This window comes from Cavia porcellus, unplaced genomic scaffold (genome assembly GCF_034190915.1).
Source record: "Cavia porcellus strain 051 isolate PalLab524CR breed Dunkin Hartley unplaced genomic scaffold, mCavPor4.1 scaffold_49, whole genome shotgun sequence".
Classification (NCBI taxonomy): Eukaryota; Metazoa; Chordata; class Mammalia; order Rodentia; family Caviidae; genus Cavia; species Cavia porcellus.
Window position 1 is genome coordinate 4,346,509 of NW_026947532.1, and position 20,576 is coordinate 4,367,084.

The window sequence follows — 20,576 nt, forward strand, 5'->3', positions numbered from 1 at the left end:
ATGTATGTATTAAGTTTCCACATAGAAAGATATTTGACCAAAACAAGAGACACTATGGTAGCCACTGTTGATTTCCTGTTGTCTTATTTTGAAGTCCTGTGTTATTTGCATTGTTTTGCCCTGTTTTGTTTTGTTTTATTTTCTTTAAAATATAAATAAATACATCCTCAGCCTTGTTGGGTTGTTTGTAATCCCGCCAATCTGGGAGGCTGAGGCAGGAGAATCAAAAGCTCAAGCCCAGTCTGGGTAATTACCCCGGGTAATTTAGTCACTCCATGAGACCCTGCCTCTAAATTTTAAAATTTAGGGCTGGGGCTGTAGCTCCATGAGAAGGCCCTAGGATAAATTCCCAGTACTACAATCAAGTCAATCAACCAACCAGTCATGGCTGGCCCAGGATCAATCCCTAGTACACGTGCGCGAAAAGGCAAGTTTACCACTTACTAATTTTTTGGAAAACTTACATTGCCTACCCTCCACGCCAGGAATTAAATTCTCAGAAGTTTGAACTTAGGAGGAAGAAGAACTTGCCGTGGCTGAGAATTGGCGAGAGGGAGTCAGGGCCCTCTTCCTTCAAGCACCTCTAGCAGAGGTGAGCGTGAAGCTACCTCTAACCTGATGTCCCACGGGCCTAGCCCTCGGGGCTCCTGACCCAGCTGTGAGGGCAGGAACACGAGCCAGCACACTGTGTGGCGTCTCCCCTCATCAGAGCACACAGCAGCCAGGGAGGAGGACACCCCTGGCACCCTGCACCCAGAGACACTGGGTCGGCCGCTCACCTCACCTCACATCAGCACAAACTCCACCTGCAAAACATAAGCACAGCACGGGGCTCCTGCTGCCGGCAGAGGACACAAGAAACCCAGCTCCCAACACCCATCCCAGGGCTCGGACTCTGCCAGCCCCTGCACGTTTCCTTCAAGCCCCATATTCCCAGGAAGTCTCGCGGCAGACGCCTCTCAGAGAGGAAGGACCCTCCTTGGGGAGATCGCAGGCCTGGCAGCTTCTGCTCACACACTAAACCCTTCCGATCCAAGCAACTCCATGGCTGCCGGGCTGGGCCATTCAGGTAGGACTGACGGCCACACGCGCTCCAACCCCACAACCACCCTCCCACAGTCTGACCACAACTTTCACAAATCCACCCTCCGTACAGGTGAAAATAAAAGCCTCACAGACTAAGGGAAGAGCTAGAGAAAATGAAACATGCGAGCTGCGTACCCTAGCACTCGTAACCCTAGCACTCGCGAGGCCCAGGCAGGAGGACTATAATTCAAGTCCAGCCTGAGCAACTGAGGTACAGTGTGTGTCAGAACAAAACCCAAGGGCTGGGGATGTAATTCAGATCACCCTGGGGTCAACCTCCAACAAAGAGAAAGAAAAACAAAGAAAAAACCAAAAGCAGGAATGGCGGGGTACACCAGTAATCCCAGTACTCAGGAGGCTGAGGCAGGAAGACTGCTTTGAATTTAAGGGCAGTTTTAGCTACACAGGGAGTTTAAGGCCAGCCAGCATAATATAGATTCCAACACCTCACCTCAAAAAACAGGGAGAGTGGGGAGTGGAGAAGAGGAAGAGGAAAAAGAAGGGTAGAACAGCAGGAACCAGTTGAAGGAGGTAAAGTTAGGTGAGGGGTGGAGGAGGAAAAGGTAACTGCTGCACCAGAGACTGCAGACTTAGCGGCTGGAAAACTCTCACCTGAGGAAGGGAACGCACCGCACCGGGGCATCCGGTCGGGGGTGCAGCCTCTCACTGTGCAAACTGTCTCGCAGCACCAGACAAGGAGCTTCCGGGGGAGATGGCTGCCGGGCTGGGCCATTCAGGTCGGACTGACGGCCACACGTGCTCCAACCCCACAACCACCCTCCCACACCCTCCCCCGGAAGCTCCTTGTCTGGTGCTGCGAGACAGTTTGCACAGTGAGAGGGGGAGACCATCAGACCTGCTGGCCCCATGCAGCCAGCCACCGTGGGAGAATGTGACAGCACACATCCCACACTCGCCTGGTGGAAAGCGCCTGAATAAACAGAACATCTTCAGTTCCAGCCGAGCATCTCTCTAGGTCTGTCTGAGAAGAGCTGCGTTCTAGGTCTCCAATGGCCGCCTGTCTGTCACCCACAGGATGCACAGGTGTGCTGAATGGTTGTCACCATACAAGCTGCTCACTACAGTGCCACTACACTTAAATTTCACTTACTTCCTCCAGTGCAGGGAACTAAACCCAGGCCCAGGATGGGCTGCACTGTGTCTGCTGAGTGGATGCAAACGTCCCCAGTCACCCTGCCCGGGAGTGGCCACCTGGCATCTGAATTCACATGAAAGCATGATTTTACCATGCTTTAGCAAAGAGACAGACATGGAGGCCCCACCTTGCCCCAGTACAACTCCCCAGCAGAACTCCCCCCACCTTCCCAAGTCTGCAAGAACAAAGCCCACAGCTGGCAGGGCTACCTCAAAACATGCGGTCACGCTGCCAGGCCTGACCTGTCCAGGTGCGCTGTCTGATCTTCCATTGGCTGAGAATCATCCTATATTTTTAAAAAGGGAATTTTAGGGATCAGGGACTTAGTTTAGCGGCATAAATGCCCGCTTGGCATACGCAAGGTTGTGAGTTCAATCCCCGGCACTAAAAAAAGGGAACTTTACCCACAACCAAATGTGCAGGAATTTATCAGTCTGACAATCCTGCAGTTCCACAAGACAAGAAATGACAAACTTCCACACTGAAAGCCATGTTTCCACACACATTTCAAAGAAAAAGAGTTGGGGTCTGCTACCAGGGGAGCTCAGGCGCAAACCTGGGAAGAAACACCTGAGAACACAAACCCGAGACCTTCAGGTCGCTTCCCCGGCCCCAGAGGCCCTGTCTCCTCGCGTGGGCGCCTGGCACCTGCAGGCAGCAGGACAAGGAGAATGAGGAGGCAGCAGGAGTCTGTGGCTGTTAGCTTGATTTTTTTCCCGTCTTCTACAGCAACCTGCAAATCAAAGCAGCAGGGCGCTCACGAGGCTGGGCCGGCGGCAAACCAACCACATGCCACTGCCACGTAATTAGGAGGAGACGAGGCAGACAGTTCTTTTCTTGCATCCCCCCTTTCCTTCCACTTTGTCCCACATAAAAGCAAACAGGTGAAAACATCCAATCCAACACCGCAGACGACCTCTGCCGAGGACGTCATCAGGCCATCTCAAATCTGATTTTAATTCTGTCTCTTGAAAGAATCCACGGTAAAATCAGAGAAGAGCAAGTTTTGTCCTTGGATGTCTGCAGTGACTTTGGGTTTACAAAAGCAAACTATGGCTTGGTTTTGGTCTCCTCCAGGGCAGATTGGTGTGACAATCTGCACAGATAAGGGCACAGCACAGCTGCAATGTGAAAGCTGGTGAATGAGGGATCAAAAAAATGTAAAAAGCCAGGTGTCATGGCCCACTGCAGGTGATCCCAGCACTTGGGAGGCTGAGGCAGGAGGACTGCCACAAGTTCCAGGCCAGCCTGGGCTACACAGGAAAACCGGTTCTCAAGAAAATAAATAAATGAATAAAAACTAAAAGTCACCAGCACCGGCGCTTGTTTTGAAGGCAAGATCTGAGCTGTGATGGAATCTGACTTGCACACTGCGCCTGAAGCTAGCCCGGCCCTGTTTGCAAGGGAGCAGGAGGCTCGCTGCTCCCCCTCTGCTGGTGGAGCCGGGTGTCCCCATCACAGCTCCCCCATCCGTGTCCCTGTGTGGCCCTGCTGCCGTCTCCTCTCAGGGTCCTCAGCTTTTCATCCACCTGTCCCAGGCCTCCTCTGTCCCACACCTGACTCCAGCTCCTCCCTGGTCAGGGCTAAGGCAGGCGGCCAGAAGCAATCAGAACCCGTGGGGCCCCCACTTGCAGTCCTTCCAAAAACCCAGGAGCTGATCTGATTTCCAGTAAGAGCACTCTAACTTCAAAACAAAATAAGAGACAGAGAGACAGAGAGAACTAGTAGTGTTTAAAAGTTTAAAAAGGAATACCAGGTGGCAGAAACCACTGATGGTCATCTTACAGATGACCTGCTACACTTGGCACCATTAAAGCCAAGTACCAAAGAAGGAAGCTGGAAGTGTACTTGGAAGGCTGAGGCAGGAGGATCACAAGGCCTGTGCCAACCTGGGCTACACAGTGAGTTCAAGGCCAGCCTGGACTAGAGAGCAAGCCCTAGCTCCACGCAAAGGATAAACTGACTGTAAGAGGTGAAAACGACTGTACAGCAAAGAGTAAACCAAGATAATGAAGCAAAATCCGTCATAGTACTCACATTTACAACTTTTAGAAACAAAAAATTTTACATTAACGCATTAAATTTTAAATTTTTATTTATTCATTTTTGTTTTTGACACAAGGTCTTGCTATGTATTCCAAGCTAGGCTTCAACTCACTATGTAGCCCAGCTAGTCTCGAACTGACAGAGATCCTCCTGCCTCAGCCTCCTGAGCATATACAACACACAGCCAGCTCTTTCCTCTTCGTGACTGCTCCGGCAAGGGAGCACAGGGAGTCAGCAGAATGTGTCCATGGTAGGGTTACAGGGCTGCACCACCATGCCCACCTACAAATGCATTCAAACTAGAATTTATTTCATCTTCACCTTCAGTTTACAACGCTTTGTAATATCTTAATAACATAATGCTGGCTATATGTAGATACGCACAATGCATAGATGTGATTTGCTCGCTCAAAAAAACGGTAAGGAGTCTTCCAGACTATTATCCCCATGGTGGGACTATCCAGGATCGGAAGCACAGAGGGCTGAAGCTACCGAGTCCCCACCTTGGATCTACATTGTAGAACAGAATTTCTGGCACTACTTGGTGACTTCGAACCATGTCACAAGCTCTGCACGGAGTCTAGCATCGCTAACACACCCAAGGCAGCCGTTACAGGTCAGTGGAGCACGGCAAGATTGGCGTCTGCCTCGGGAGCTGTGTATCACAGCCACCATCTGTGGACCGGGTAGCCAGAGGAGGGCCTGGCTCTCCAGCTGCGTGCACCTCACTGCAATGTACAGCACCCTCTGGCCGGCAGGGACAGGCTCTTCCGCCTCCCTGCGACGCCCCACAGCCACCTGGAGCGGGCAGGGAGGTGGGGGGATGCACCGTGCTCCCCCACAACCACCCTGGAGCTCAGGGCACTGCAGCCCTGGTAGGGCTAGGAAAGCACCCCACACCACAGCAAAGGGTGGAGTGCACAAGGCACAGGACAGCTCCTCCCTCCTTACAAGGGCTCTGGAAGGGGCATGGGGTCCTCAGGCCGTGCTGCTGTCCAGCGGCCGGAGCTGGTGATCCCTTGCCAGCCTGCTGCCGAGGAGTGTTCTCCCCTGGCTCCCACTCAGATGTCCTCGGACCAGTGTGGTATCACTCCCTCCCCACGTGTAACTTGCATCCTGAGGCTTTTGACCCTGCAGTGCAGGCGCTGCACCTCAGTGCTTACTTCGCTTGTACCCAGCCAGGGATTCCACGCCCACAACCACCAAACAACTACCCAACAAAAGCAGCAACAGGTCCCTCTGCTCCGTCAGGGGTCTGCCGTGGTCCTCAGGCGCACGGACAGACCCTGGCCAGCACCCACATATGATACTGGGCCAGCCCAGGCTAGGAACTGTGTGGCACAGGGTGGCGGCAGCAAGCCCAGGTCCCCCAGAGAATGGAAGGGGCTGCATCCTGGTCTGTCCGTGTGTTCCATGGCCAGCACTAAGCGGTTCAGCCTGAGCTCCCTGACAACTGCTCTGCAGCCAATTTACATAAAAGCCTTACAGTATGGAGGACCCTAAGTTATCAGCTCTCCTGATTCACTATGGACGTCAAGCTCACACATTCCTGTAACACCACAATGGGATTCACCTCTGCCTGTAGCAAGAAGGTCACACAGGGCTTGAATATCTTCCAGAATCCACCTCCTAACTGCAACTTCCTGACCTGGAAGCACCTTGCAAACACTCCTTGGATGCCTGAGCTTTCCTTACATAGACGGAAGAGAATTAATTCTCATTTGAGCCAGTCTGATAACATTAACTGAATTCCACATGTCTTTCTGATTCAAAATTTCTGTAACTGAAACATCATAGAAACATATACTGTTTTTATAAAAATCTTTCCTTGTGCTGGACATAATGGCACACGCCTGTAATCCTAGCACTCAGGAGGCTGAGGCAAGAGGATCATCGAAAGTTCAAGGCCAGCTTGGACTACATAGTGAGTTCAAGGCCAGCCTGGATGATATAGTGAGACCCTGTCTCAAAAAAACAAAAAATTGGGGGCTGGGGATTTAGCTCAGTGGCATACGCGCCTGCCTTGCAAGCAGGCAGTGGGGGGTTCAATCCCCGGTACCAATAAAAAAAAGAAAAAGACAAAAAAAAAAAAAAAACTTTTCTTTGTATTTATATTTCCTGAAGACTTTTCTCTATTCTTTTGATTTGTTTTATGTCTTTTTGAGACAGGGTTTCACTACATAGTTCAGGCTAGCCTCAAACTCACACAACAATCCTCCTGCCTCAGCCTACAAGTGCTGGGATGACAGACATGCATCACCATGCCTGGCCTCTCCCCTCTACCATATCTCAATTAAACCTTAAAAAAAGAAAGAAAGAAAGAAAGAAAGAACTCACAAAAACCAAGATACAGCATCTAAGCATTTCATTTGACAAGGAGATGGTCATGAACAAGGAATACTGAAGAGGATGCAGCCAGCTGGACGTTACACAGGTCCAGCCAAAGTCTTGGAGAACCGTGATGGCAGCTGGACACCAGCAAACCCCTCAGGTGGTACCATACCTGGGCTTCACTGCAAGAGTGAGCAGACTCATGCGTCACTCAGAGGAGATCAGGTTCTCCAAGGGAGGAAGCCTGTGCCATGGGCTGGACATTGGACAGTGCTTCTGCTCTGAACTGCAGGGAGTAGCCATCACCGTGACTGACGTCGCGTTTCATCTGCACAAGCCATGTCATCCTGGCACTGGCCTCCAACGCACTTCTCCAGGAAAACACACCCTCTGGGAGTGCCGACCGTGATAAACCCTGAGTTTTCACTTTCCCCTTCTTGTTATTAATGTTAAATAACTCAAAAAATCAGAAGCAATTAGGGTTGTACCTAACACACAGAACTCATATGTTCCCTGTCGTGATATTATTATTACTTTTGTTTTTCGGTACTGAAGATCCAACTCACAACCTTGTGCTTACCAGGGAAGCACTTAAGCCACTGAGCTAAACCCCCAGCTCTATTATTACTTTCTGTTTGTTTGTTTTTTGAGGCAGGGTGGCCCAGGCTAATCTTGAACTTGGCACTCCTCTGCCTCAGCCTCCTCTGTGCTGGGAAGAAGCGTGTGCCACCACAGCCGGTGCTCCGGCTCCCCCAACGCAGCTGGAGCTCAGCGCTGGGGCTCAGATGCCAACCCTGGAAGCAGTGGGCAGCGGGAACTGGCTGGCACTGCTGTCCTGAGAAGTGGCCGTGGTCAGGCCTTCTCAGCACTCAAGACTCGCATCTGGCAATGTCAGAAAAGAGCCTGAATGCTTTCACCATGAAGTGCTGAATGTCTGAAGGGACAGTGACGTCTGCCTGATTACGCAATCACAATGAAACATCACACAAAGCCTTCTTAGTATTCGGCTTGTATGCTTTTAGGTATCAGTTAAAAAATAAATTTAAAGCCAGGTGTGGTGGCACACACCTGTCATCCTAACACTCAGGAGGCTGAGGCAGGACTTCCATGAGTTCGAGGCCAGCCTGGGCTACAAAATGAGACCCTGTATCAAAAACAACAAAAGAAGTCAGAAGAGAAAGTGAGGCCCTCAGGACCCAGCGCTAGCCACACTGGCCCCTGGGATGCAGGGCGCATAGCATGGGGCTAAGGCACCTGAGGTGGGATCTGGCCAGCTTTATAAACGGCAAAGTGAGAAGCAGTGCATAAGCTAAAACCACTGCCATGTGGGGCTCTACCCCTCCTCAGTACAAGCTGCCATTTTTCTTTCCACAACGTGGGAAGAATACAAACCCACTCAGGGCTCTCTGAGCCACCTTTACATGAGGACACCGGTGGCTGCAAGTACAGGGAGGCCAACGCTGGCTGGCTTCCTTCTGTGATAAGGAGGCCCCAGGGCTGCTGCCTGCAGTCTCAGAAGCCAAAGTCCAGAGGAGGCAGATTCATCCGGCCCCGCCCAGGTGCCCGCCCCTCCTGAGCCAGGCCAGCCTCACCGTGTCACCCAGGCTCCCAGAAGCGAGAGGCACCTCACTGTGCCCAGTGCCCAGAGCCCAGAGCCCAGGACAAACGCTGCTTTCAGACTGAGTGGGCCAGAGACACACACTCTGCAGCTCTCTCAGGGCCACTATGACTGACTGATGACCTGCCACCCTGGCCACCGACGGGGTCACCTGACGTTAAAAACGATTACAAAAACAAGAAAATGCTTGCAGACCCTGCAGTGACAGGGTGGCAATAGCGTTCTCCCTTTTGCCACAGGCCTTTCTCCGGCCAACGGCTTTTATTTTTTCAGTTCCAGGGACTTAAGTCAGGGCCTCGGGCCCTGACACCATCCCAGGCCCTTTGGACCACTGCCTCCCCCCAGTCCTGGGGACTGAACCTGGACATCTCATAGGGCTACAGCCCCAGCCCTTTTCCTATCTTTATTTCGAGACAGCCTCTTGCTAAACTGCTAAGCTGCCCAGGCTGGGCTCAGACTTAAGACCCTCCTGCTTCATGCCTGCAGAGGGGCTGCAGGTGAGCGGCCGGCCTGCCTGGCTTGGTTTTATTCCAAGATGCAGTCTTGCTGAACTGTGTGGGCTGGCCTTGAATGTGTGGTCTCAGTCTCAGCGTCCTGAGTTAGCTGGGTTACAGGTGTGCGACCCCACAATCTCTCCTCACTAAAACCCAGAGGCATTCTCTGGGCTAGGCTGCAGCTCTGGGGTTGAGCACTGCCGAGCATCAGAGGGGGCCTCTCCCTGCAGGAATTAAACCGGGCCCTGAGGGTGGGCCCTGCGGGCCAGCCCTGCACACAGGTTCCCTGAGCTCCCAAGGAGATCCCCGGTGATAGCCAGGCCGGAAGGCCTGCTTCTGGTCACTCTGGGGCCTGGGCTGAGCAGCCCCTCAGGCAGTGCAAGGGCCCAAGGCGGCCAGTCAGGCTCTGCAGTTTCCTGCTTAGAGATCTCCCAGGCAAAGGAGCTGGGGAGACAGCCCACAGAGAGACAAATCTGAGTGTCCTTTAAACGTATGCAGATGTTCACAGGTATGCCACAGAGGAAAACCACACCGAGATACTACACGTTCCTTAGTCACCAGGTTGGTACAAGCCCCACAGTCTCAGGGTGTGCGATCTTAATCAGGCTGAGAACACTGGCACCTCTGACGGCTGCTGGCCGCAGAAGCTGAACTAGATGTAAATGGAGGGGACTCTGGGGACATCTACCAAGATGGCACCTGTGTTAACTACTTTCTATGGATTCGTAGCCATGGCTCAGGGTATCCACCTGCCAGTCCAAATGTCAGAGGCCCCCAGCTTCCGCCCAGCACCCCGGCTCTTGGGGATCGCTCCCCACACAGTGCTCAGGCCTCCCCTGCAGCACTGCTCACAATGCCAAGGAATCGGAAGAGCCCGGGGGTCCGAAGGCACATGATATTCCCAAATTAGCGGCCATAAAAGAGGGAGAACAGTGGCTGGGGATGCAGCTCAAGTGGCACAAGCACCTGGCTGCGGTACAGGTACTGCAAGGTTGAGTTCAATCCCCAGTACCAGAAAAAAGAAGAAAGTGGCTATTTCTGAGGTGAGGACGCCCCAAAGACTGAGTGGGCAGCTAGATAAGAACAGCCTACTGCATGTGTAACATGAATCTGCAAAACAGGGAGACTGCCAGGGCCAAAGAGAAAGCGTGAAAGTGGCTTGCAGAGGAGCCACAGGAGGAAAGGGGGGGCGGGATATCAAGCCCTACAGAATCCACATCTAGACCCTACTCTGTACTTTAAATCAGAAAACGCATTATCTATCCCGGATCGTTCAATTTCATTTAGAAATAAATCTTAAAATTGCCACAAAACAATGTATAGGTGTTTAAAATTATAATCTACTTACAAAATTTTATAAAAAGGAACATGAAATGATAAATCATAGAAACATAAACGAGGAACACAGGTTAGACACCATCCACAAACGCCCCATCACCAAAGGTTAAGAATATTCAATCAAAAACATATACCACAAAAACTGAAAATAAAAAAATTTGCTTAGATGAATTCTAAACCTAAACCTGTCTCAACTGAACCTTCTGATCATTTTCAAAAGGGATTAATCCATTTTTGGAAAGTCCTGTATCCATCTGAAAAATACTCAAGCTGATTTCTACCACAGCTCTGTAATTAATGGGCAATGGAATCCTTTAAAACATACGGCCACCCTGAGCTAACCAAGAGCAGGAACACAGTGCAACCCACCTACATCACAGGTCCAAAAGAAGGCACACTTAAGCCCTTTAAAAATATTTAAAACATGAGCTCACATCACATCCACAAGATGCTCTGCAGTTGTAAATGCTGTAGAATCGCTAATAAAATTCTGGGTTACAGGTACACAACTGTCCTCCCAGCTACTCAGAAGGCCCAGTCAGGAGGCTCAAACCCAGCCTGAGCAACTTAATGAGACCCTGCCTCAAAGCAAAAAAGGAAAAGGGTTGGCATGCAGCCCAGTGGTACCGTGCTCCTGGGCTCGATCCTCGATCCTCAATACTGAAAGAAAAAAATCAACTGCGGTATCGAAGCAGGAAGTAGAGAGGGTCAATCAATCCATCCAATAATGAGGCAAGGCCAGCCTGGCTTCCCTCGAGACAGCCCGACCTGCTTTCCTGGGCTGTACTTACATCTAGCTTCTTCTTCTTCTTCCCTTCCTCTTCCTCTTCTTCTTCTTTTTCCTATCTTTTTGAGACAGGGTCTCGCTGTTCAGTTCAGGCTGGCCTTGAGCTCACTTCGTGGCCCAGGCTGGTCTCAAACTCACAATGATCCTCCTGCCTCAGCCTCCCGAGTGCTGGGATTACAAGCGTGTGCCACCACGCCCGGCTCTCATTTTTTCTTCTTTTACTTTTCTGCTTTTACCTGATCCAAAAACACACTCTAAGAGCCAGTTCACCCTCATTCTCCACTTTGTGCTTTTCAAATAAATTCTGTCAATGCAAAACAACTGAGGCAAATCAGGGCGCTGTTTGAACTCCTGATAATGGGCAGGCTGCCTCACTTTCTCAGGACATTGACTATGCCAAAAATAAATTCCCCTGATGTGAAGGTTCCCGTCAGTGCAGGCTTTCCTACAAATTTACCCCTGGTAATTCTCAATTTATACACGAAGTAAACCCACGACTACTATGGCACGTGCCCAGCAGTCCCCTAAAGCCTCGTGCGGTCACAGGCGGGGCTTTTCCCAGGCAGCTGGGCCCGCCGTGTGTGGTGCTGCAAAGGAGGGTGTGCAGTCACCAGCGGTCCACTGGTGGTCTGGGAGAGCAGCAGGGGAGGCCCTCCCTGGGTGTGAGCCCGGCCCACCGAGAATGGAGGGGCGGGAGCAGGACTGTGGGGCGGCCGCTGCCCTCCACGCTGCTTGCTGCCCTTGCTACCTCCGGAGCTTCTGCCTCCCACGCCACGAGCTGCTGCTCCTCCCCATGCCACGGCCTCTGCCACACTGCTCTGCCTGGAGCCAGGGGATCACGCACTAAGACCTCTACACGCTGTGAGCCAAAATATACCTTTGCTCCTTAGTTCTGGGTGTCAGGTGTTTTGTCTCAGCAAAGAGAAAAGCAAGACAACAACCAATGGCCCACTGGGTCAAAAAGAAACCAAGTTCTTTTTTTTTTTTTCTGTACTGGAGATTGACCTCACGACCTCAGGCTTGCCAGGCGTGCGCTGGGCTGCTGCTAATCGGTATCCCTGGCCCTCAGGTTCTGAGAATGCACATTCCGTCATGACCCATCTTTTTTCCTGTTTATGTAGTAACAGAGTATGAACCTGGGAAACAGGAATCTGCATCCCAAGTCCCGTTTTTTTTTTTTTTGGAAACAAAGTCTTGCTAAATTGCCCTGGCTGGTCTAGAATTTGAGATCTTCCTGCCTTGGCCTCCTGAATACCTGGAATAATGAATGTACCACCACTCTGAGGCCTCAGTTCAGGCCTCTATTATTCTAACACAAATGTCTCTACTTAAAAACAGGTTCTTTCTCTGCTTAGCAATTCTATTTTCTAGCTCTCAAAAAGTGAAATCTTGCCAGGTATGGTGGCGCACGCCTATAATCCCACCACCTGGGAGGCTGCGGCAGGGAGACTGCCACGAGTTTGAGGCCAGCCTGGGCTACATAGTGAGCTCAAGTCCAGCCTGAACTACACAGTGAGACCCTGTCTCAAAAAAACAGAAAGTGCTTGTCAGTTATTCCAGGGGTGAAATGAGAGGTACAAAGACCAGGGGGTCTCAGTGTGGTCAGCTGTCGCCAGCAGCCTAGACATACAGAAGACAAGAACGAGGATGCACAGGAAGACACAGAGGTGCTGCTGGTGCCCGCGGTTGGCCCTGTGCCGTGGAGATGATCACACAGCGAGCAGCCCCACCCTCAGCCCACTCCCCAGCCTCCTCCCCATCGTTCAGTCCGGTGATAACCGTCTCACAAGCAGACTGTAAACGGCACACAAAGAGCCTCTCATTAGCTGACTGTCCTGTTGCCCGCCATCCTACCCCAGATAGACAGTGTCTGATCTGACACAGGCGACACCCACACACATGGCACTTATGTTTACTGGGCATCCCGGAGAGCAGCACACTTGACCCAGGAAGATGTTTACGCATGTCACCGCCAGCAAGAGACAGAGGATGGAAAGTCAGAACTAAAATGCAAATAAATAAAGATCATAGGGCCAGAGGTTTAAGTTCAGCAGCATAAGCGCCTGCCTGGCAAGTGCAAGGTCGTGAGTTCCATCGCCAGTACCACAAAAAATAAATAAATAAAGATCATAATAGCCAGCGAGATGGCATGTGCCTGTAACCTCAGCACCTGGGAGGCTGAGGCAGGAGGACTGCTGCAAATTCAAGGCCAGCCTGAACTATATAGTGAGACCCTCTCTTAAAAAAAAATCATAGAAAAATGAATCTGGAGGAAACAACAGATATTTTGAAAACTATCAATTTACAGAGATCATTTGGTCTTTATCATTATCAGAAAAAAATCTCAAATGGCACTGCTTTTATCAATAAAAAATCTTTTCTTTTTTTTTTAGTACTGGGGATTGAACTCATGACCTTGTGCTTGCAAGGCAGGCGCTCATGCCGCTGAGCTAAATCCCCAACCCCATAAAAAGTCTTTAATTCCATTATTTATTCCTAGATTTGAGGTAATCAATATACAGATTTAACATAATCCTGAAAGAAAAACTTTGGGGTACTTTTGTTTGATACAATTGATGCTAAAATGTATACAGCAACATGAAGGAACAAACACCACATGCGGGAGGACAACACTGGAGGGCTTCTTCCAGCAGACAACTGGCTTGTTGTATGTCTACAGCAACGCAGTGCGGCGCAGGTGGAACAACGGACAAACACGACCCCATGGACAGACCTTGTCCGTAGAGCCCCTCGGAGCACCAGGAGACTTGGGGTGGGGTCCTCACCTGGGGCCAGGGCGGTGCGAGGAAGAGAAAAGCCCCGGCCCCAGATGAAACCTGAGTAAAGGAATAAACTCCCCGCCCTTCAGCACAGGTCTCTCCTACCCCACAGACCTCGCACTCGAAAGAATACTAACCGTGAAGAAAAGGAGCGTCAAAGGAGGCTGCACGAGAAGTGAGGCTTCACTTCATCAAAGGGCCGTCAGCGGAGGGCGGCCAGACCGCGGATGTCACAGCAAGCACGCTCAGCAAGGCATCTGCACCAGCACAGACGGCAACCGCTGCAAAGCGAAGAGCCAACAAAGACACAAAACTAGACGGACAACAGAGGCAGCAGATGGCGAGTGTCCTGGAAGCAGCGTCACACACGGCGACGCCCATGGCAGCATGATTTATAAACAGGGCAGGATGTAAAGAGCCTGCAGATCCAGCCGTCCGGCCAGGGCTGGGGAAGCCTTGAGGATTTATTTATCCCACAGAACATTAATGAACACCGATGGGGCACAGGTGCGGCAAGGCGGAGGGGCCACACAGAGATGAGTCCCGTGACGCCGGGCCACGGGACAGCACACACGGCGCCAGCAGAGGTGCAAAGCAGGCAGAAAGCAGCAGCAGACGCCGTTGTCACACAGGACCAAGGGGGGGGGGGTGGCTGTTCTTTCTAACAGGTTCAGCGTCTCCAGCTGGAATGAGAAAGTTCTAGAAGGAGCTAGTGGTGTGGCTGCACCATCGTAAACACAATTCCTACCGTTCAACTGAGTACTGAAATGGCTCGGCTGACCACTGTCACGCACATTCTGCCACAGTAGGTAACAGGAAAAGGAAACATGCACAAGTGTCTTCCCCTGGAAAGAAGCCCCGGTACGGTACTAAATTCAGACAGAAACCCTGGAAAAGATGTATTACCTGTTTGAGAACTGTCTCCCACCCTGTGTAAATGGCTAACTAGCTCAATGTCTTACTTAGTCCATTTAACAGCATTTTGTCTTTTTGAGACAGGGTCTTTCTATGCAGTTCAGGCTGGCCCTGAGCTCATTTTGCAGCCCAGGCTGGTCTTGAACTTGCAACAATCCTCCTGCCTCAGCCTCCTGAGTGGTTGGATTACAGGCACATGCCAGCACAAGCAGCTCATTTAATAGAATTTTTACTAAACAGTAAGTTTTTAGTGAGGGGCTAAATGTTCAGCCATGTGAGCTGACATAACAAAGAAGGAGGCGGACCCTGCCACTTACTTGAGGACCCAACTCCCAGGAAATGATCAGGAAACACTACCCAGAACATGACTACCAGCCTGTCTCACAGAGAATTAAATGGGCGAAAGTCACAGAAAATGAGTAAGAACCAGACACTCTACAGCTGATCTTGGGAAGGAGGATACAGCCGGTTAGCTGGAGAAGGTCGCCCAAAGGTCCCAGGTGTTCTGAGGTGGGGCTCTAACCCATCAATAGATTGCCTCACTGATTAGATCATAACCGGGCAGTAATGGAAACCTGGGAGCCAGGCCTCGTCCGGGGACGTGACCTTGGGAAGAGTACCTGGCTCTGGCCTTCGAGCTCCTTCCTGGTCTCGTGAGGGGAGCAGCCAGCCCTCCCAGCACAGCGCTGGCCAGCCATGGCCTGGAGCCACATTAAGTCTTTCCTCCCCGAGATGTTGTGCTTAAATACTGACTCACACAGGGAGCTGGAGCCGAGTGGTAAAAAGCAGGTGAGTTCTGAACACACAGGGGCACGACTTCGGGGGCACAACTACTGAAACAACAGAGGCCAGGAGCCCCTGGGGCCATGCACTGCAGGCGAATGTGGGCAAAGGAGGCCTGCGGGCACTCCCCACCCGCCAGGTGGCGCCTCATTCTCTTTTCGCTGGACGAGGCGATGCTTCAAGGGAGCAGCTCCCCTAACCTGGCAATGCACCCCGCTCCCTCCCTCAAAGGAGAAATGCTGGCCTTTGCAGCCCAGTTCTCAACACACTGTGTGCCTGGAGTCACAACTGGTACAAAACGCTCTGATGGCCTCTCCGAGGTCTCCCATCCTCTGCTAGCAGCTTCATTTAAGCCAGGTAAAATTAAAACTGCTGGTTAAATCGTCTTCAGTCACTCTCCTTTACTTCAGTACCTCTCCCATTCAAGAAATGTTTTTGTTTATACAATGAGTATGCTTTTTAAAATGGGCAATCAGGTTTCATGAAAATACCTATAAATGTACACACACACAATCCTTCACATAAGTACACGGATTATAATCTTTCCAAGCAGCCTCTTTACTAATCTGGCTGACCTAACTTTAACACCTGTAAATCTTAACCACATCCTCCCACCTCCTAACATATGTGCGTGCGTACCTAGCATCATTTGGAGTGAAGAATTAACAGTGTCAATGCATGGAGCTCTTATTATTCCTATCTTAAAGTTGCTTTGGGGAACCCTTGTCTTTAGCAATAGTAAACAGTGTTACAGGACTGCTTTCAGGTAAGCTCGTAATAAAACATTTGGCACAAGTAAGTCAACTAACAACTTAAAGGACATACATGCACTAACTCAAAATACACAATTAACTTTTTAAAAAAAGAGTTTCAAAGTTCTAAGCATTAATTTGAAAAGCATAAAAATTTTAAAGTTAAAATAATTTTGTTTAAAAATGTACTATCAAGAGAAATAGGAAAAACTACATGCAATTTTTTTTATCTATAACTCTCTGACCTACTGGGAAAAAAGATCCAGAAAAACAAGATTTAAAACTTAAAAGATGAGTTAAATAATGGAGTGCAAAATGTGATTGTCACCCAAGAAATTCAAGCTACTCTCATACAAAAACAAACTCATAAACTACTTAGTGTGCTTTAACATACACAGAAGGTTCCTATGTGAAGACTTCTCCTTTACAACGGCTGCATCCAGTCTCAGCCTTAAGTCCCTGCACTGCTGAGTTTGTTGCCACATGCCTGCAGCCCCTGCAAAACTGGCTGAGGCAGGAGGATCGCTGTGAGTTGGAGGCCAGTCTGGGCTACAAAGGGCGTTCAAGGCCAGCCTGAACTGCATAGTGAGACCTTGTCTCAAAAACACAATCAAACAAAAACAAAACACCTACACCTGAGGACTCCACCTTTCTCCCTCCAGCCTGGCCTGCTTCCCTGAACTCAAGCTCACCCCCGCACAGCTGCCTGACAGGTTTACCTCAAAGGTAACACACCCGCAAGGAACCTGCCGCTGTTCACTTTCTGTAGCCTCCCCAAAGCTCCACTCCTCTATTTCAAAGAAAACAAGTATTAGGGCATGGTGGCCCACACCTGTAATCCCAGCACTCAGGAGGCTGGTAGGAGGATCATGGTGAGTTTGAGGCCAGTCTGGGTTACAGTGAGACTCTGTCTCAGAAAACACTGTGTTTGCTGCCAGTGATAAAAACATCAGCCACCATTTCAGTAAAAAACAACTTCACTCCCCCGGTTAGTCTAAAACTCCAGGAATCCCACATCTAACCAAGAGCAAATCCATCGGGCTATGCCTTCAGGTATTTACCGGATCTGACCCTCTGTCAGCTGCCACCATTGGGTCCAAGCACCATCACACTGTGCTGTGTACGGGGGCCCCAGAGCGCAATCCCGGCTTCCTCCCTTGCTCTTCCAGACAACGCCAGTCCCGGAAATTCTATGCAAACACGCACCCCCTTACTGCCTCTCAAAAATCCACCAAAGGTTTCCCAACCTGCATGGGCACAGGTCAGAATTCTTGAAATGACCAACAAGGCCCTCTTTCGCCAGTTATCTCCCCCATCTCCATTTTACCTCTCTAGCCCCGCATATAACCCTCCCCCGGCTCTGCCCTCAGGACCTTTGCACCTGACCTCCCCTGAGGAAATGCTCCACCCTGCACTTCTATATAAGGTAAAATTTTTATTCAAATGCTACCTCCCCAGCCTGGCCTTTCTAGCCACCTTAACTAAAATCACATCTCTGTGTTCTGTTACACTAAAGTCTACCAGTGCATTTTGTGCTGTGAATGGACCTTTTACTCATATATATGTTAATCACTTAGAAAATGATTCATGGTTTATATGTCTCTCAAGTAATATGTTTCATTATGATATATCAAAGTATCACATCTGTAAATATTGTTAATCAATTGTAAATATATTAATCAATCAATATGACAATGGCAGATACAAGATCTTCAACAAGATCTCCATACAAGATCTCTCTAATTTTCTCTGTAAAGCTAAAATTTTAGCCAAATGTGTTAAAAATGATACAAGTTTAGCTTTCCATTGAGATTACTGGGCCACTGGTATGCACATTTTAAATTCCGACAGATTCACAAAAAACTCACTGCAAAGTTTCTATATCACTCTTTACAATCTAAAGCTGCATAATCATCACTACCCAAATATAAGTAATTCTCTTTTCAAATGCTAAATTTAAGGAAGATGGTAGAGTAACACCACATTTGCCTGCCTAACACTAAAACAGAACTAATGTTTCAAGATAAATAAAACCCAGGTACCTTGATTTAATTAGCCAAAGTGAATACTTGCTGTAAGAAAGCAAAACCTTACCTGGGAGTGACAGTGCACGCCTGTAATCCTCACTATGGGGGAAAGAGGGCAGGAGGATGCCAAACTTGGGACCAGCCTGGGCAACTCCTTTTTTTTTTATTTTTTAAACAGGGTCTCACTATGTAGTCCAGGCTGGCCTTGAACTTGAACTTGAAGTGATCCCCCTGCCTCAGCCTCCTAGGTATACTTTCATTATAGGCATGCACCACCATGCCTGGCTAGTGAGACCTTTTTTAAAAATAAAAACTAAAAAGGATTAGGGATACAGCTAAGTGGCAGACTGCTTGCATAGCATGTGTAAGACTCTAGGTTTAGTCCCCAGTACTGGATGTAAAAAAAAAAAAGAAAGAAAAACCTCTGCCAGGCATGGTGGTGTGGGGCAGGTAGAAGCAGAAGCCGTGGATCCTCCATGCAGCAGGAAAGCTGTTTCCCCACACACCTCCAAAGCGGAGATTTTCAAGTCCTACTTAACACAGTATTAAAAAGTGGAGATTAGAGTTCCCCAGGATCTGTGGTTCTAACCCTTCTGCAGAGCACAAATCACTTTGAGACTATGATGAGAATTCTGTGTGGACCAAGTAGCAAAACATCCACACAGGCACTTAGGGCCAAGAACAACTGTGTACAGATCCTCAGGACACCAATGAAGTCCAAACTCCCAAGGAAAGAAAGGCTCTGGAACTTTAAAATGGCTTTGTCCTATGTCAACAGAGAATCAGAAGCAGAATCAGGCAAAAAATAAACCCAAACAAGTTTTGAATAAAGCCATCATTTTCTTGTACAGAACAAGTTCCACCAGAGACCACTGTAACAACAAAAAAGCTAACTAAGCAGAACTGAAAGAAGCACCTTCATTTCACAACGTTCTTGATGGCCTAAGCTGAACACATACGAACAAATTTGACCAGAAATCTTGAAAAGCACTCACCATGTTCCACAAACACATTGCAGTGGGGGCCCCCATGCCTCGATGATTCCTTCTTCCCTGCTCCTTTGATAAAGTGCAGGGCAGGCAAACTTGGCCTTCTTTGGTCCCCAAGAACTTTTCCAGGCTGTTGCCCCATAAAGCAAGGATGGGCACCCCTTGTCAGAAGAGGGTTCAAGGTCTTCCAGAACACAGTGGGCTGGGGAGGAAAACAGTACCGAGCTGGATTTCACATTCACTGCAGCTTCCCAAGACAGCAACTGAGTCCAAGCTCACGAAGATGTCTTCCACCAGCAAAGGAAGCCGAGTCGGGCTGTCACATGTAAACAGGAGTTCCAACGATTTCCACAGTTTATCAGTCTTAATTACAATGCAAGCCAAAAGTTTCTTGAAGTATACCGCTTGGACTGAGTACTTCTGTTTTTCGAGAAGAAAAACTTAAAACAGAAATAGTCACAGGGGTTGCTGAAAGGGAACAACGACACTAAATTCATTTCAATTCCCAAGCAAAAAGGAAACGTGGACCATCTTTCCAGGCTTCTCCAGAACTTTTCCAGGGGCTACCACCGTTCCCCTATCTCGGTTTCTCCACCCTTCGCCGCTCTCCGGAAGAGGACACAGGTCACTCAGAATTCACAGAAAGCCTGCCCTCCAGTCAGACTGGGCAGGAATGCGTTGCCAGCAACTTTTAAGCCCGCTTTTTAAAAGGCCTGTGAAACCAACCCAGACTTTCCCTTTCCATTAAAGTTTGTGGCTTCGCGGAGTCCAGGGGGGCCGCAGGTGACATTGGAAGAAAAGTCAGGGCATCAGAGGCTCTCGGGAATAACCTGGGGGGCAGGGGAGGCCACCTGACAGCGAGAAGGGGATTTGAATGGGGGGCTCGGTGGGCAAACTTGAGGCCGGGGTCTGGAGCAAAGGGGGGATCTGGGGGAAGAGCAGGATGCCAGGGCAGGGCATGGGGGGGCTTACTCGGGGATCGACGTTCCTCCGGCCTCAGGAAATGGGGTGTCCCAGGTCGAGGGTAACAGCCTACCCCAGGGTCCTGATCCGGGATAGGGGTGTAATGGACGAAGCTCTCGCGGCCCCGAAGTCGGGAGGCCGTCACGGGGGGAGGAGGCCCGGTCGCTACCGCTGCCCGCAGCCCGGGGGTCTCGGTCCGAGACACCCCCTCCCCAGCTCCGGACGCCGACGCCGACGCCAAGCAGTTACATTCCCCGAGCCCCTTCGAGGAGACCCAGCCTGCCCCGGCCGGCGGGGCCGTGGAGCACCGAGGGGCTTTGTCCGCCGCAACACAGGGACCCGGACCTGGGCCTGGCTCCGGCTCGCGCTCGGGCTCCGGCACCGCTCAGGGACAGACACCGACCCCCGCGGCCGCCATGATGGATTACGAGCCGATCCACAACGAGGCCAGGCCCCGCCCCCGGCCCCGCCCCCCTCGACGCCCGGCGCCCGCCTTGTGGGGACCAGAGAA

The 20,576-nt window shown here is 50.3% G+C and overlaps 2 protein-coding genes across 2 annotated transcripts in view; both read right to left on the reverse strand.

Annotated features, from left to right (window-relative positions):
* The window catches only part of Abl1 (ABL proto-oncogene 1, non-receptor tyrosine kinase), a 136,218-nt gene extending 116,926 nt beyond the window's left edge, over nucleotides 1-19,292 (reverse strand). The window contains exon 1 of the mRNA XM_003470904.5: nucleotides 19,109-19,292. Within this exon, the coding sequence (XP_003470952.1) occupies nucleotides 19,109-19,244 (136 nt within the window). The 5' untranslated portion in view covers nucleotides 19,245-19,292. The remainder of the gene's footprint in view (nucleotides 1-19,108) is intronic.
* The window catches only part of LOC134474987 (uncharacterized), a 42,651-nt gene extending 22,576 nt beyond the window's left edge, over nucleotides 1-20,075 (reverse strand). The window contains exon 1 of the mRNA XM_063244175.1: nucleotides 19,109-20,075. Within this exon, the coding sequence (XP_063100245.1) occupies nucleotides 19,794-19,892 (99 nt within the window). The 5' untranslated portion in view covers nucleotides 19,893-20,075 and the 3' untranslated portion in view covers nucleotides 19,109-19,793. The remainder of the gene's footprint in view (nucleotides 1-19,108) is intronic.
* Between the last annotated feature and the right edge of the window lie 501 nt (nucleotides 20,076-20,576).